This window comes from Rhinolophus sinicus, linkage group LG06 (assembly GCF_036562045.2).
Source record: "Rhinolophus sinicus isolate RSC01 linkage group LG06, ASM3656204v1, whole genome shotgun sequence".
In the NCBI taxonomy this organism is placed as follows: domain Eukaryota; kingdom Metazoa; phylum Chordata; class Mammalia; order Chiroptera; family Rhinolophidae; genus Rhinolophus; species Rhinolophus sinicus.
Genome location: NC_133756.1, coordinates 59727291 through 59743419, shown reverse-complemented (window position 1 = coordinate 59743419; position 16129 = coordinate 59727291). Strand labels below are relative to the sequence as shown.

General features: G+C 40.1%; 1 protein-coding gene across 1 annotated transcript in view; it reads right to left on the bottom strand.

Annotated features, from left to right (window-relative positions):
* Positions 1-5600: 5600 nt before the first annotated feature.
* The window catches only part of MBOAT1 (membrane bound glycerophospholipid O-acyltransferase 1), a 97892-nt gene continuing 87363 nt past the window's right edge, over positions 5601-16129 (bottom strand). The window contains exon 13 of the mRNA XM_019734286.2: positions 5601-6992. Coding sequence (XP_019589845.1) covers positions 6866-6992 — 127 coding nt within the window. The 3' untranslated portion in view covers positions 5601-6865. The remainder of the gene's footprint in view (positions 6993-16129) is intronic.

Sequence of the window (16129 nt, the reverse complement as noted above, 5' to 3'; positions counted from 1 at the left end):
TTATTTGTTCTAGTTCTGTGAAAAATGCCATTAGAATTTTGATAGGTATTGCACTGAATGTACAGATTGCTTTGGGTAGTACAGACATTTTACTACCCAAACAATGTTAATTTTACCTATCCATGAGCATGGTATAGCTTTCCATTTATTTATATCTTCTTCAATTTCATTCTTCAATGTCTTATAGTTTTCTGAGCACAAGTCTTTCAACTCCATAGTTACATTTATTCCTAGGCATTTTAATCTTTCTGAAGCAATTGTAAATGGGATTGTTTTCTTATTTTTTTATTTATGTAAATATTTTTTTAATGTTCAATTACTGTTGACATACAATATTATATTAGTTTCAGGTATACAACATAGTGCTTAGACACTTACATAACTTACGAAGTAAGCACCCCAATGAATCTAGTACCCATCTGACACCATAGTTTTTACAATATTACTGACTATATTCCGTGCTATACTTTACATCCCCATGACTATTTTGTAACTACCAATTAGTACTACTTAATCCCTTCCCCTTTTTCATCCATTCTCCCTAAAATCCCTCCCATCTGACCACCATCAAAATGTTCTCTGTATGAGTTTGTTTGTTTTGTTTGTTCATTTATTTTGTCTTTTACATTCCACATGTAAATAAAATCATGTGGTATTTGTCCTTCTCTGACTTATTTTGCTTAGCATAATACCCTATAGGTCTATCTATGTTCTTAAAAATTGCAAGATTTCATTCTGTTTATGGCTAAGCGATATTCCATTGTATATATGTACCACTTCTTCTTTATCCATTCATCTATTGATGGACACTTAGGTTGCTTCCATATGTTGGCTATTGTTAAATAATGCTGCAATGAACATATGGATGCATATGTCTTTTCAAATTAGTGTTTGGGGTTTCTTCAGCCTGTGAGTTGTGTTTGCCCTCCTGTTGTAGTGGAGCCTTGATTGCTGTTGGCACATCAGTGGGTGGGGTTGACCCCCAGGCTGACTGGCTGTAAGAGCTGGGCAAGCAGACAAGCTGTTTTGCAAGGGCTGTTTCAATGGAGCAAGACTCATAGCAGGGTTCTTATGAGAGCAGAGTCTTCCCTTTGGGTGTGTCATGTGTGGAGCTGTGTGCACTGGTGTGGTCTTAAGCAGGTCATCAGGTATTTTGGTTCTGGAGCCTCTAAGGAGAGGCTTCAGTGAAGGCCAAGGTAACCTGCCATTTGTGCCCAGCGTGGGGCCACCTGGTGGGAGCTACAAATTGATGTATGGTTCATTGCCATGTGTGCTGGGTTTGGAAGTGTTTGAGATAGACTATACTGCAAATCAAGGTCAGCTGCCATTAGTACCTCTCTTGAGACTCTTGATGGGCACCATGATGTGAGCTGAGTCCAGCTGCCACTTGTGCTGGGCTTGTGACCACTTAATTGAAGGTACATTTCTAGCCAATACTGATCACAGCTTATGCCAGCCTTGGGATCACCTGATGGGATTTACAATGCCAGTTGAGAACAGTTGTCATTTGTGCTGGGCTTGGGGCCACTTAGCAAGAGGTTCAGTGGCACACCAAGGTCAGCTACTGCTTGTTTGGGGTGGGCCTTTAAAGAGATTTTAGGAAAGTCCACAGAGCAAGCTGAGGCAGGCTGGAAAAGCCACTGGAAGCAGCTCAGCCTGGTATATGAGTTGGGTGAGGTGGGGTCTTGGAATCATTAAGGCAGGACAAACAGTGTTAGCCAGGTTAATGGAAAGCACAGATTTGACACCGACCCACGTCTGTAGACTGGTTAGATTTCAACAAAGGGAACAATGGCATTGCCAGCACTTCTGTCTGGAAACAGCTGTCCTGACCCCTGCCCCTCCAGCTTTCTCCCCGAAGCTAGTCAATTCAGTTCCTCCCCATATTTCTCTGGCCCTTTTCAAGCTGCTGCCCCTGCAGTGGAGTCCAGAGCAAGTAAGTTTTGCGTGAGCAAGTGTATGCACGGGCCCCTAAAGATGAACACCTGAGATTCCAGCAGCTTTCAGTCTCACTTTGATACAATCCCCACTGGTTTTCACAACCAGAGTTTATGGCACTCCTCTTCCTGGCACTGATACTGGGACTCCCTCACTCCTCAGGGGGAGATCTCCACAGACAAGCTATCCCTCCAGATTCTTTATTGCCACATCATGGGTGTGGGACCTACCCGTTCCACATCTATGCCCCTCCTACCATTCTCAACATTGCTTCTTTATATCCTTAGTTATAGGACTGCTGTTGGTCTTCAGGTGGTTCTCAGTATGGTTGTCCTATAATTTAGTTCTAATTTTGATGTGGTTGTGGGAGGAGATAAGCACAGCATTTACATATTCTGCCATCTTGACCAATGTCTCCCTATAGCACTCTATACTTTCCTATTCTTAAAGGTCACCCTGGACAGCCCATCCTCTGGAAATTCCCTTTCACCTCAGGCCCTCAATTTCTGCCATCTCCTTCTTCTCCTGAGTAGTTATGCCAAATTCCTCCACAAGTTCTGCTCACTTCCCCAGCAAAGCAGTTTATCCCCATAATATATATCAAGTACTTACAGTCTAGGCCAACCTTTGTATATTTCAGAATGTGCTAAGGATCATATTAAACGAAAGGTGTTTCAGGAGCACAACTGACAGAAGCTTCAAAAGACCTCCTCTTGAACAGAATCAATGATTTAGCTTGGCTCCCACCCCACCAGTTTGCCCTTCTTCAAACCAGCTAGGGTAAGAACAAGGTTACCACTACCATCCACCGATTGGAATTCTGCAGCTCTCCTTAGGAGATGGAAGTAGTGTCAGTCAGCATTTTTGTTTCAACATAAGATCTATTCCCACACTCCTTGCATGTTTAGTAAGTTCCCCAAGTGACAGGGCCAGCCAGTCTGCATCTGGAAACCACTGTAGTAGGTAAGTTTTAGAGTAATTTTCAGCTGTAAAATTCTTTATCTTTCTGAAAACAGAGGTACTTCTGCACCAGGCAGTGAGATGGATTCAGGAGTTAGCCAGACCTGGATTCAAACCTCAAGTCCTCCACTGAGAAGCTGGGTGACTGGGCAAGTTACTTAAAGTCTCTGAGACTTGGTTTCCACCTTTGCAAGAAGAGGATAACAGCACCAAATTCACAGACTAATCCGTCGTGCATGTGAACTGACTGTCAATGACGGCTAGTTTTCTTCCTCTTCGCATCTGGTAGGTAGCCTCCCATAAGTTTAGGGAGCTAGACAGAGCTTCACTAAAGGTCCCTGGGTACCTGACTACCTATGGGCAACACATGAAAGCACAGCCTGATCCTTTAGGCAGCTATTACATTAACTGGTACTGATATGTTGCAAGGCCAGCATCCAATGTCAGGACAAGGGCAGGCTTAACTCTAAAAGGACTAGACAGGAGTCCTGGACACGAGGCTGGAGAGCAGTGATATTTCTGTCCTGAGTAACCTGCAGGCACTGTGAAAGGGGGTAGCTCCAATCTTACAGGAAAACATGGATATGGCGATGGATCACTGTGTAATTCTGATGCTGGATTCTCCTGAGCACTCCTACACCACATGTCCTGGTTCATGCCTTTCTGGTCACACTTCAAGGGCAGAGCATGAGTCTTCAGCATCTTTCACCTGCACTAAGAGGGTGCCAAGCCCATACCAGACAACATTTGGTAAATTAGTGAATGCATTAATTAATGGATGGATGGATCAGGGCACTTCAGACTATGTTAATGGACTGCCTGATTGGTTATTTCACATCATGTGCATTCAGAATTCCCTAAAAACACAAGCCTTTATTTCAAACACTAATTCTGAAAAGCAAAAAAGATGTTTCCCAGTGCAAAAACGACTCCATCAAAACTGTCAAGTGCAATGATGCATTAAACTAATTCATTCAATCCCTCATTCATTCAACAAACACTGAATCTTCATTACACACCAGGCACTATGCCAAGGGCTACAGACAAGAAGAAAAATAAGATGTGGCTCCTCAAATGGCTGGGTATCAATCATTTTTTTAAAAAAACTTCCTAGGTGGTTCTAATGTGTACCCAGGGTGGAGAAGAGCTGCCCGGGAGGCCGTCTGCACCACCCAGGGCCTTCCCAGAGATGGACAGCACCCCCTCCCCCGTGCTGGAAACCACCCTCTTTTCACCTTCCAGTTTCTGCCTTTTTCTCCCTTAACCAGTCACAACCTCAAAGTGAATTATTTACTGCTTTTAGCAAATACCAAATAAATGTTCCTGTTCCTTAAGGTTACTTTAAGAAAAACAAAACAAAATTAACTAAAACAGAATGTTTTAAATTTGTTTTTTTTTCAAAAACAAAACCATAAAATGTATTTCTTTTAAACTGAAAGCTCATTATTCTGGTACATATTTATTAAATGTATGTTATATTTAGGACAACGTGGATCTCTAAGGCAATAAAAACAGTACCAAACTTCTATCTAAACATTGGTTCTAAATGGAAACTTTTTTCTGTGGATAAATGTTCTCGGGGGGAAAAAGGAGATGAACACCCTTCTATGCATTGTCCCTTCAGTACTGAATAAAGTCTCACAGTTAGAAAAATGTACCCCTGTGCTAAGTCTGGACATACAGTATCCATAAGCCTAGATTCCAGAGGCTTGGCTTCAACTCCATTCTATAAAGAACATTTGATTCTGGGTGGTCACTGGGGATCACAGATCCTAGTCTGCCCAGGATGGAGGGATCAGCAGAGTCCCTGGCAGAGCAGGATAGCTGGTCATTCTAGTGATCACTCTCCTCGTGCTACCAAAGTTATTCCCCCAGAACTGAAGATGCTTAAATACAGTGAAACCTGGTCATATAGCATATTGCAAGTTGAAAGATTTCACTGTGATATGGATTATTCCATACACGTCATGCCAATGGGGATATATACCATTTTTGCTGGTGTGCGAGATACGCATTTATCTTGGTCTTGCACCTCAAAATATTCCTGTTGGATGCAGACCCTGGCAGATTTTAGGCATCTACGTCTCCTTTCCCCTTACCTACTATCTAATATTCCTCCTGGGACAGCAAAGTAGGGTTCCCCAAGATTTCCTACTTAAATTGGGTGAGTCTCATACACTGGCCCAAATGAGCTACTTCTTAACTTCTATCTCACATAAGGACTAGAGTGTAGGTTCTACCACTCTCCCACAGCACCAAGACTATAGAAACTCTTTAAAGAACAAGCACATTGTTACACATTTCATTGACCAAAGAGAAGCACCAGCGACACCTACCTCACGGAAAGACCCATAGCCAGTGGCTTTCTTGGGACAGCTTTGATTTCAACTCTCAGCTCGACCATGAACTCTGTGACCATGGAGGCAGTTAGCAAACATGTCCCTGATTCTGTATCCTCATCTATAAGAGGAGGGTAATTTTACCTGCAAAGTTGGGAATGACAATCAGAAATCACACCCAAACCCAAAACTATCCAAGTGCCTGAGACAGAGGACAAACTGAACATGTTACAATGCTCGAGCTTTATATGAGTAAAACTTTAAGTTTGTGAACATTTGTTAAAACACACACACACACACACACACACTTCAGAATGTCGAGTATCTACTGATACAAATAAAAAGCAATTCTTTTGAGAAATATTTATTTTATATAGAAACACATTTTTATTTAGTAAGGAAACTATTTTTTAACCATCTGATTTGAACAAATTCTCTCCTCCCAAGGCATGTGATTGAGGGCACACCATCATAGCACATAATTTATTATTATTATTATTATTATTATTATTTCCCACAACATTTAATACCGCGCTTCTTTTCCCCCATGTAGAATAGTACCCAACAGAAGTCCCTAGAAGAAGCCATAGCACATTCCTAACACAGAAAACTTTCCATTTTTGCTTTCCAATATGGTAGTTCAACTAATACAAAGTCAGATTTAACCAGCTAAGAAACTGGAAAAGAGAAAGTCAGCCTGTGGGTGCATCATGGCCATGGGCATTCACACCTCTATGAAATGCAGGGAGAAAAGAGCAAAATATCTGCTGCTCCTTACCAAACTTCTATATAACTTTAAAGTACTTTTTTAGAATAATTATTTCCTTAGAAGATATTCTGCTGCCTTGGATGGTGTGAACTCTGGGGTGCTTTCTCAGGGTCACCCCTGAGCAAGCAGATGGCATATGGGCCATGGAAAAACATCTGGAAAACAGCAGCCCCTCCTACACTCCTGGGATATGTGTAGAGGAGACTTTCTGATTCCCAATCTTGGCTCAGTTCAGAAGAGAAAGGGAAGAGATACATCCCCAGAAAAGAAATGCAGCCAACGTTAGGGAACGCCTGACTTTCAGTCCGTTCAAGTGTTCATGGTGAGTCATCCTGGCTCGCAGAGTTCTCAGTACCCTGAAAAACACACTCCACAACCTTCTGAGTGAAGTTGTGTTCGCAACAGTAATGTCACACACAAGTCAAATGATCTGGGGCTTCCCAAGGAACAGCCAGATGTGGGTAGGTTCTAGTTTATGAAACCTATGACAAGTCTTCTCAGCAATCACCTTCTCACTTCTGGAGCAGATGCATGGGTCCCAACATCCAGACTGCAGTGGCTGGAAATCATGCCAGAAAAGCAAAAACCCAGCATCCCAGAATGGACTGTTTCTGCAGCTCTATTATGTTCTCCACACACCTCCACACCACTCAAATGTCCTATAAAATATTAAAATCAACTGGACATGGCCGATTTAATAGTACAAAAAAGGCTTTATAAAAATACTCCCTGCACTTAAAAAAAAAAAAAAAAAGATACATGTAAACATTGCCTGTAAGTCATTGGAGAACCCTTGAGCCTTTTCATATCATCTTCACAATGTTTTGAAGTTTACTTTGTCCCACTTTGCTTGGAGATATCAATCTGCTTTTTTCTTATTAACAGAGTTCAGAGTCTGAGGCTGCCTTTGCATATGAGCTTGTGGTCTGACTGGCAGAAATAGTATTATCAGGAGACTTATGATGTGTAAATAAAAGTACATGGACCTAGGAATGAAAACACAAAAAAATTATATTTCAAATAAGCATATAAATGGCATATAAGCGTGATTACAACATCTGCAGTACGGAAAGGGAAGGCTTTTGGAGGAGTGGACTTATTTGTACTCAGGTTTGTCTTGATGGACCCCAGATAACTCCCTTTGATGAGGGAGCAAGCCAGGGATGGACCGAAACCACAAAACCCAGCAGAGCAAACTGAGCAGACCCCCTGTGGATAGACATGTGGTATTGTCCCATCAACATAATACGCCTTCTAAGAGAATGAACCCCACAAAAGCCAGAACACTCCAATATTCAAATTCTAATGTCACACAGGACCAGATTCAAACGCTATACTATGTTCCCTAAACACAAATGTGACAGCACTTCAGCCAGTGCGCTCTACTAAAGTGTCAGGTGCTCTTCTTAGGTGTATTAGGAGCCAGAGGAATCCAGATTTTGAAAACCTAATCCATAACATTTATTGTATAAATTGGTATTCAGCACACTGGGTATAATATAGATACTAAATACGGGCATATCAATAAGTGCAATAAATTAGAAACAGGTTGCATTTGTACAACTGTTCTCTATCCATTTGGAAAAACTGAACTTTTACTTTCTCCAATGCTTTTTGAAAACCAAAGGAAAATAATGTTGAAAGGGGGAAAAATCCCACAACTGATTTATACATCATTCCTCAGCTTCTGTGATCACAAGGTCAGGCACACTAGAACCATATAATTCACATAATCCCTAAATCTCCCCACCCTTTAGCAAGAGAAATGCCTCCCTGAAAATGTCTACGCTATAGTCAAGAGCTCTAACAGAAGCAAACCTATCTTCACTCACTTTTTTCTTTCAGTAAGGTTTTACTGTTTAGAATGTACCAAGGCATTAAACTGGGATCTGCAAAAAGACAAAGCCACCGCCCCTTCCCCCAGGAATGGAAAACAAGTACAGGAGGAATGGTAATCTTTTTTTGATGTTCAAAAAAACTTTTCTTCTTCTTATGACTTACTCTTACATTCTGCCATCCTCTATACACACGTGGTAGACTGGATAATGCTCATTTAAAGATATTCACACACTAATCCTTGGAACCTGTGAATGTATTGCCTTATATGACATAAGGGACTCTGCAGATGGATCAAGTTCAGGATCTTAAAAATGGGGAGGTCATCCTGGGTTACATGGGTGGGCCCCATGTAACCACCTGGGTCCTTATAAGAGGGATGCAGGACAAGACAGAGAGAGAAAAAGGAGATGTGATGATGGAATCAGAGGTTGAAATGATGTGCTTTGGAGACTGAGGAAGGGACCATGAATGCAGGCATACAGGCAGCTTCTACAAGCTTCCCTTAGAAATGCTTAAAGAATTCCAGAAACTGATTCAGTTGAAAGAGAGTCACTTTTTCTTCCAAATGCCCTTGACATTGCTGCTAAAAAGAGGACTGGGTGCTTGTTTACTCTGCACTGATGCCACTGCTGCTCCAGGGCCAGCACGGGTCACAGGTGACCATGAGATCCTATTTCATGGCTGTGGCTCCCTTGGTTCACATCATTGCGCACAGATGCTTCCTAGAACTGTACACACAGGCCACGGTGATGGGTCCTGAATGTATGCAAACGTAACCACTGTCCATTCCAGAACCAATCAAACCAATTCTTCACTTCCAGTTCTGACATAAGTCAACTCAGATACACACCACACCCCCAACTTAGGTGAGTTCCATCTGGGGGCCCTTTCTTTCCTTCAGGCACCATCCTGGTCCAAAGTGACATAGCTTCTGATATTAGAGCACCATGAGAGGAAGAGATCAACATTTTGTTTTTAAAACATTGAAGTTTTTTCTGAAAGTCTGGGCTCTTCATATATGGTGTCTTACACGTTTCCCAGTACTGCCACGCATACCACGAGATGCTGGATAGGAGCGGCTAAGTCAAGTAAAGGACCCTATCGAAACTTTCTGAGGAAAAGATTACCTAGTCACTTTGTTTAATCTCCCATAATAATAAAATTCTGCCCAAAGCTTACATACTTATCCACATAGACAAACAGCTGACACAATTTTTAAACCCGTGCCTCACCAGGCATTGTTTCACCTCATCACTGGATTATATAGCCCTGATCTTTCTCTCTCTCTCTCTCTCTCTCTCTCTCTCTCTCTCTCTCTCAGCTGACTTCCCCATTCTTCAGTTTCATATATTTAATTTTTTGTTAATTTTTCAATTATACTGGACATACAATATTATATTCGAGTGTGCATCCTAGTAATTAGACATTTATATAACTTACAGTGATTACCCAAATAAACCTACTACCCACCTGACACCATACATAGTTATTATAATATTGACTATATTCCTTATGCTGTATTTTATATCCCCATGACCGTTTTTATAACTAGCAATTTGTATTTCTTAATCCTTTCATCTTAATCATCCCCACCCCACTTGCATCTGACAGCCATCAGTTTGTTCTCGATGAGTTTGTTTCTGTTTTACTTCATTTATTTTTTCTTTTACATTCCACACATAAGTGAAATTATATGGTATTTGTCTTTCTCTGACTTACTTCATGTAGCATAATACCCTCTAGGCCCATCCATGTTCTCGAAAATGGCAAGATTTCATTCTTTTTTATGGTTAATATTCCATTGTATATATGTACACATCTTCTTATCCATTTGTCTATCAATGGACACTTAGGTTGCTTCCATATCTTGGCTATTGTAAATGATGATGCAATGAACATAGGGGTGCATATATCTTTCTGAACTACTGTTTTGGATTTCTATGGATAAATACCCAGAAGTGGAATTGCTGGATCATATAATAATTCTATTTTGAATTTTTTGAGGAATGTCCAACTGTTTTCCATAGTGGCTGCACCAATTTGCAATCCCACCAACAGTGCACAAGGGTTCCCTTTTCTCCACATACCCACCAACGTTTGTTTGTTAATTTATTAATAGCCATCCTGAGAGGTGTGAGATGATATCTCATTGTGGTTTTGATTTGCATTTCTCTGATAATTAGTGATGTTGAGCATCTTTTCATATGTCTATTGGCCATCTGTATGTCCTCTTTGGAAAAAATGTCTGTTCAGGTACTCTGCCCATTTTTTAATTGGATTTTTTCTTTTTGGGGTGTTAAGTTGTAGGAGTTCCTTATATATATATTTTTGGATATTAATCCCTTATTGAATGTCTCATTGGCAAATATCTTCTCTCATTCACTAGGTTGTCCTTTCATTTTGTTGGTTTCCATTACTGTGCAAAACCTTTTTAGTTTGATGTAGACCCATTTGTTTAATCTTTTCTTGTTTTCCTAGGAGCTATAATAAAAAAATTATCACTGAAAGTGATGTCAAAAAGTTTACTGCCTATGGTTCCTTCTAAGAGTTTCATGGTTTGGGGTCTTACATTTAAATCTTTAATCCATTTTGAGTTTATTCTTGTATATGGTGCAAGAAAGTGATCGAGTTTCATTCTGTTTCATCTATCAGTCCAGTTTTCCCAACACCATTTATTAAAGAGACTGTCTTTACCCCACTGTATACTCCTGCCTCCTTTGTCATAGATTAATTGACCATATGCGCATGGGGTTATTTCTAGGTTCTCTGTTCTGTTCCATTGACCTATGTGTGTTTTATGCCAGTGTCATGCTGTTTTGATTACTATAGCCTTGTAGTATAGTTTGCTATCCGGTAGAGTGATGCTTCCAATTTTGTTCGTCTTTCTCAAGGTTGCTTTGGCTATTCTGGGTCTTTTGTGGTTCCTATAAATTTTAGGAATGTTTGTTCTAGTTCTGTGAAAAAAGCACTGATAATTTGATAGGGATTGCACTGAATCTGTCAATTGCTTTGGGTAGTACGGACATTTTAACAATGTTAATTCTTCCTATCCATGAGCATGAGATACACTTCCATTTATCTGTATCTTCAATTTCTTTCTTCAATGTCTTATAATGTTCAGAGTACAGCTCTTTTACTTTCTTGGTTAAATTTATTCCTAGGCATTTCATTCTTTCTGATACATTTGAAAATGGTATTTTCTTAATTTCTCTTTCTGATAGTTCATTACTGGTGTATAAAAATGCAACAGATTTCTGAATAATGATTTTGTATCTTGCTATTACTGAATCCATTTATTAGTTCTGAATCCATTTATTAATGGATTAATGAATCCATTAAAAGTTTTTTGGTGGAATCTTTAGGGTGCTCTATTTATAGTATGTCACCTATAAATAATGAGTTTTACGTCTTCCTTTTCAATTCTGATACCTTTTATTTCTTTTTCTTATCTGATTGCTGTGGCTAGGATGTCCAATACTATGTTGAATAAAAGTGGTGAAAGCGGGCAACCTTGTCTTTTTCCTGATCTTAAAAGCCTTTCAGCTTTTTACCATTGAGTATGATGTTAGCTGTGGAATTTTCCTACGTTGACTTTATTATGTTGAGGTATGATCCCTCTATCCCAACTTCGCTGAGAGTCTTTATCATAAATGGATGCTGGATTTTGTCAAATGCTTTGTCTTCATCTACTGATGTGATCATATGATTTTTATCTTTCATTTTGTATATATGGTGTTTCACATTAACTGATTTGCAGATATTGAACCAAACTTGCATCCCAGGAATAAATCCCACGTGATCATAGTATATGATCTCTTTAATGAATTGTTGAATTTGGTTTGCTAATATTACTTTATTGAAGATTTTTACATCTGTGTTCATCAGGGATATTGGCCTATAATTTTCATTTTTTTGTACTGTCTGTGTCTGGTTTTGGTATCAATGTATTGTTAGCCTCATAAAAAGCATTTGCGAGCCTTTCATCCTATTGAATTTTTTTCGAATAATTTGGGAAGGATAGATATTAAATCTTCTTTGAATGTTTAGTAAAATCCACCTGTGAAGCCAACTGATCTGAGCTTTTGTGTGTTGAGAGTTTTTTCATTGCTTATTCATTTTCTTTACTGGTAATTGGTCTTTTTACATTTTTTGTTTCTTCTTCATTCAGCCTTGGAAGATTGTATGTTTCTAGGAATTTCTCCATTTCTTCCAGTTTGTCCAATTTGTTGGCGTATAATTGTTCATAGTATTTCCTTATAACCCTGTATTTCTGTGGTGTCACTTGTGACTTCTTTCATTTCTGATTTTATTTGGGCCCTCTCTTTTTTTCTTAATGAGTCTGGTTAAAGGATCATCAATTTTATGTATTGTTTCAAAGAATCAGCTCTTGGTTTCATTGATCTTTTCTATTTGACTTTTAGACTCTATTTTGTGTATTGCCACTCTGATCTTTATTATTAGGTTGGTGCAAAATTAATTGCGTTTTTTGCAATTGTTTTTAACCTTTTAAACCGCGATTACTTTTGCACCAACTTAATAGTTCCTTGCTTCTATTCACTTTAGGTGTTGTTTATTTTTGTCTTTCCAATTCCTTTAGATGTAAAGTTAAATTGTTTGAGATTTTTCTTGTTTTTTGAGGTAGGCCTGTACTGCTATAAATTTCCCTCTCAGAACTGCCTTGGCAGTGTCCTATATATTTCAGTTTCGTTTCATTTGTTTCGTTTCATTGTGTTTTCATTTCATTTGTCTCAAGGAATCTTGATTTCTTCCTTGATCTTGTTGTTGACCCATTCATTACTTAGTAGCATGTTTTTAGCATCCATTTGTTTGTGTGTTTTTCAGTTTTCTTGTGACTGATTTCTAGTTTCATACCACTGTGGTCAGAGAAGATGTTTGATATGATTTCAATTTTCTTAAATTTATTGAGATTTGTTGTATGGTCTATCCCGGAAAATAGTCCATGTATATCCTGCTGCTTTGGGGTAAAGTGTCCTAAAAGTATCAAGTAATTCCATCTACTCTAATTTCATTTAAGGCCACTGATTTTCAGTGTGGATGATCTACCTATTGATGTCAATAGGGTGTTAAAGTTCCTATCTCTCCTTTTATGTCCATTAGTATATTTAGGCGCTCCAAAGTTTGGTGCATAGATGTTTATGAGAGTTATATCCTCTTGTTGAATCGATCCCTTTATCATTATGAAATGCTCTTCTGTGTCTCTTTTTACAGCCTTTGTTTTAAGGTCTATTCTGTCTGATACAAATATTGCTATCCCAGCTTTTTTTGTTGCCATTTGCATGGAATATCTTTTTCATCCTTTTCTTTCAGTCTACGTGAGTCTTTTGAGCTGAGGGGGGTCTCTTTTAAGTAGCACATGTGTGGGTCTTATTTTTTTCCCCATTCAGCCACCGTATGTCTTTTTATTGAAGCATTTAATTCATTTACACTTAAATTAATTATTGATAGGTATGTAGTTATTGCCATTTTATTCACTGTTTTCTGATTGTATTTGTAGTTCTCTGTTCCTTTCTTATTCTCTTGCTCTCTCCTCTTGCATGTTGATGATTTGCTATAGTGTTGTGTTTGGATTCCTTTCTCTTTATTTCTTGTAGATTTTTGGTTTGTGGTTACCATGTGCTTCCTATATACCAAGCTGTGTTTATGACAGTCTGTTTTAAGTTTATGGTTGCTTAAGTTCAAAAACATTCTAAACACTACAATTTTTACTCACTGCCTCTGTTTATGTTGTTGTCATTATTTTTTTTTACTGTATGTGTGTCCATATCCCTTAATTTGTTCCTGTAATTATACATGGTTTTCCTACTTTTGCCTTTTAACCTTTGTAATTGCTTTATAGTTGGTTGATCAACTGCTTTTGCTAAGCGTTTCCCTTTGTCAGCAAGAATTTTCTGATTCCTGTGTTTTTCATATTTTTTATCTTCTTAAAGAAGTCCCTTTATTCTTGTAAAACTGGTTTAATGCTAATAAACTCCTTTAGTGTTTTCTGTCTGAGAAATTCTTTGTCCTCTTAGATTCTAAATGATAGCCTTCCTCAGTACATTAATCTTGGTTATAGGTCTTTGCTTTTCATCACTTTGAATATTTTGTGCCACTTCCTTCTGACCTGCAACATTTCTGTTGAGAAATCAGCTGACAGTCTTATGGGTCTTATAGGAGCTCCCTTTAGATAACTAACTGCTTCTTTCTTGCTACTTTTAAAATTCTTTGTCTTTAACCTCTGGCATTTTAATTATGGTGTCTCTTGATGTGGGCCTCTTTGGGTTAATCTTGTTTGGGACTCTGCATTTCTTGGACTATATTTCCTTCACCATGTTAGGAGATTTTTCAGGCATTATTTCTTCAAATAGGTTTTCAATTCCTTGCTCTCTCTCTTCCTGCTGGTACCCCTATGAAATGAATGCTGGTAAGCTTGATGTTGTCCCAGTGGCCCCTTAAACTAGCCTCATTTTTTAAATTTTTTTTTTCTTTTTGCTGTTCTGATTGGGTGTTTTCTGCTACCTTATCTTCTAAATTGCCGATTCAAACCTCTGTTTCATCTAATCTACTGTTCATTCCTGATAGTGTATTCTTCATTTCAGTTATTGTAATCTTCAGGTCTGACTGGTTCTTTGTTTTCTATCTCTTTATAGACGTTCCCATTAAGTTCATCTATTCTTCCCCTAAATTCATTGAGCATCCTTATCACCCATATTTTGAACTCTGTATTGGGTAGATTGCTTGTCGCCATTTCGTTTAGTCCTTTTTAAGGAGTTTGTCCTGTTCTTTCACTTGGGAAAAGCTTCTTTGTCTCTTCATTTTGCCTGACTCACTGTGTTTGTTTCTCTGTGTTAGGTAGATCTGCTACATCTTCCAGCCTTGTGTTGTAGGTGTCCTTGAGGTCAGTAGCACTGTCTCTCTTGTCACCTGCTCCAGGGGAGTCCCTTGTGTGGGTTGTGTGTGTCCTCCTGTTGTAGTTGAGCTTTAATTGCTGTAGTTGGCATATCAGTAGGTGGGATTGACCCTCAGGTTGATTGGCTGTTAGACCTGGCTGTGACTACAGCATACGAGCTGTTGTGCAGGGCTGACCCAATGGAGCAGGATTCACTTTAGCAGGGCTCTGGTGCCAGTCGAGTCTGTCCTCCCTTCGGATGTGTCAGTTATGAAGCTGTATGGATGGTGCTCTGGTGTGGTCTGAAGCAGATCATCAGGTATGTAGGTTCTGGAGTCTCTTAGGAGGGACTCCAGTGCAGGCCATGGTAACCTGCCATTTATGCCCGGCTTGGGACCACTTGGTAGAAGCTACAAAATGATCTATGGTTGGTTGCTGGTTGTGCTGGGTTTGGAGGCGGTTGAGAGAGATAAACTGAAGTCAGCTGCCAGCAGTACTGGGTGTGGGACCATTTGGTGGGCACCATGATGTGAGCTGAGGCCAGCTGTCACTTGTGCTGGGGTTGAGGCTGCTTAGTTGAAGCAACATTCATAGCCTAGATTGGCTGCAGCTTATACCAGGCTTGGGGGTCACCTGATGGGAGTTACGATGAACGTTGAGACCTGTTGCCACTTATGCTAGGCTTGGGGCTGCTTAGCAAGAGGTGCAGGACATGCCAAAGCCAACCACTGCTTGTTTACAGTTTGTGGACCTTTGAGAGATTTTAGGAAAGTCCACAGCATGAGCTGAGGCAGTCCACTCCTGTGGAAAAGCCAACTGGAAGTGTCTGGAGCTCGGAGGGCAAGTTGGGTGGGGCAGGATCTCAGTGAATCCCCAGAGGCAGGGCAAATGGTGTTAGCCAGTTTAATGGAGAGCTCAGAGTTGGCGCATGCCTCACCAGGCTAGTTGGGTATTGGGTAGGGAGCTCCACAGAGGAACAATGGCACCTGCTAGTGTTTCCATTCCTGAAGTGAGCTGCCCTGACTCCTGCCCCTCCAGTCCTCACCTGAAGCTAGTCAATTCAATTCCTCCCCATGTGTCCCTGGCACTTTTCAAACTTCTGCCCCTGCAGTGGAGCTAAGAGTGAGTTTATGAGCAAGTGAGTCTGTGCCTGGGACTTCAGCAGCCCTCCATCTCACTCTGATGCAATCCCCACTGGTTTTCACAGCCAGATGTTGTGGACTCTTCTTCCTAGCACTGAAGCCCCACGCTAGAGAGCCTGGTGTGGGGCTGGGACTCCTCAGGGAGGATCTTCACAGCCAAGAGACCCCTCCCAATTGGTAACCACCATACCTTGGGTGTGGGAGCTTCCCATTCCATGTCTCCACCCCTCCTACCAGTCTTGTCGTACTTCTT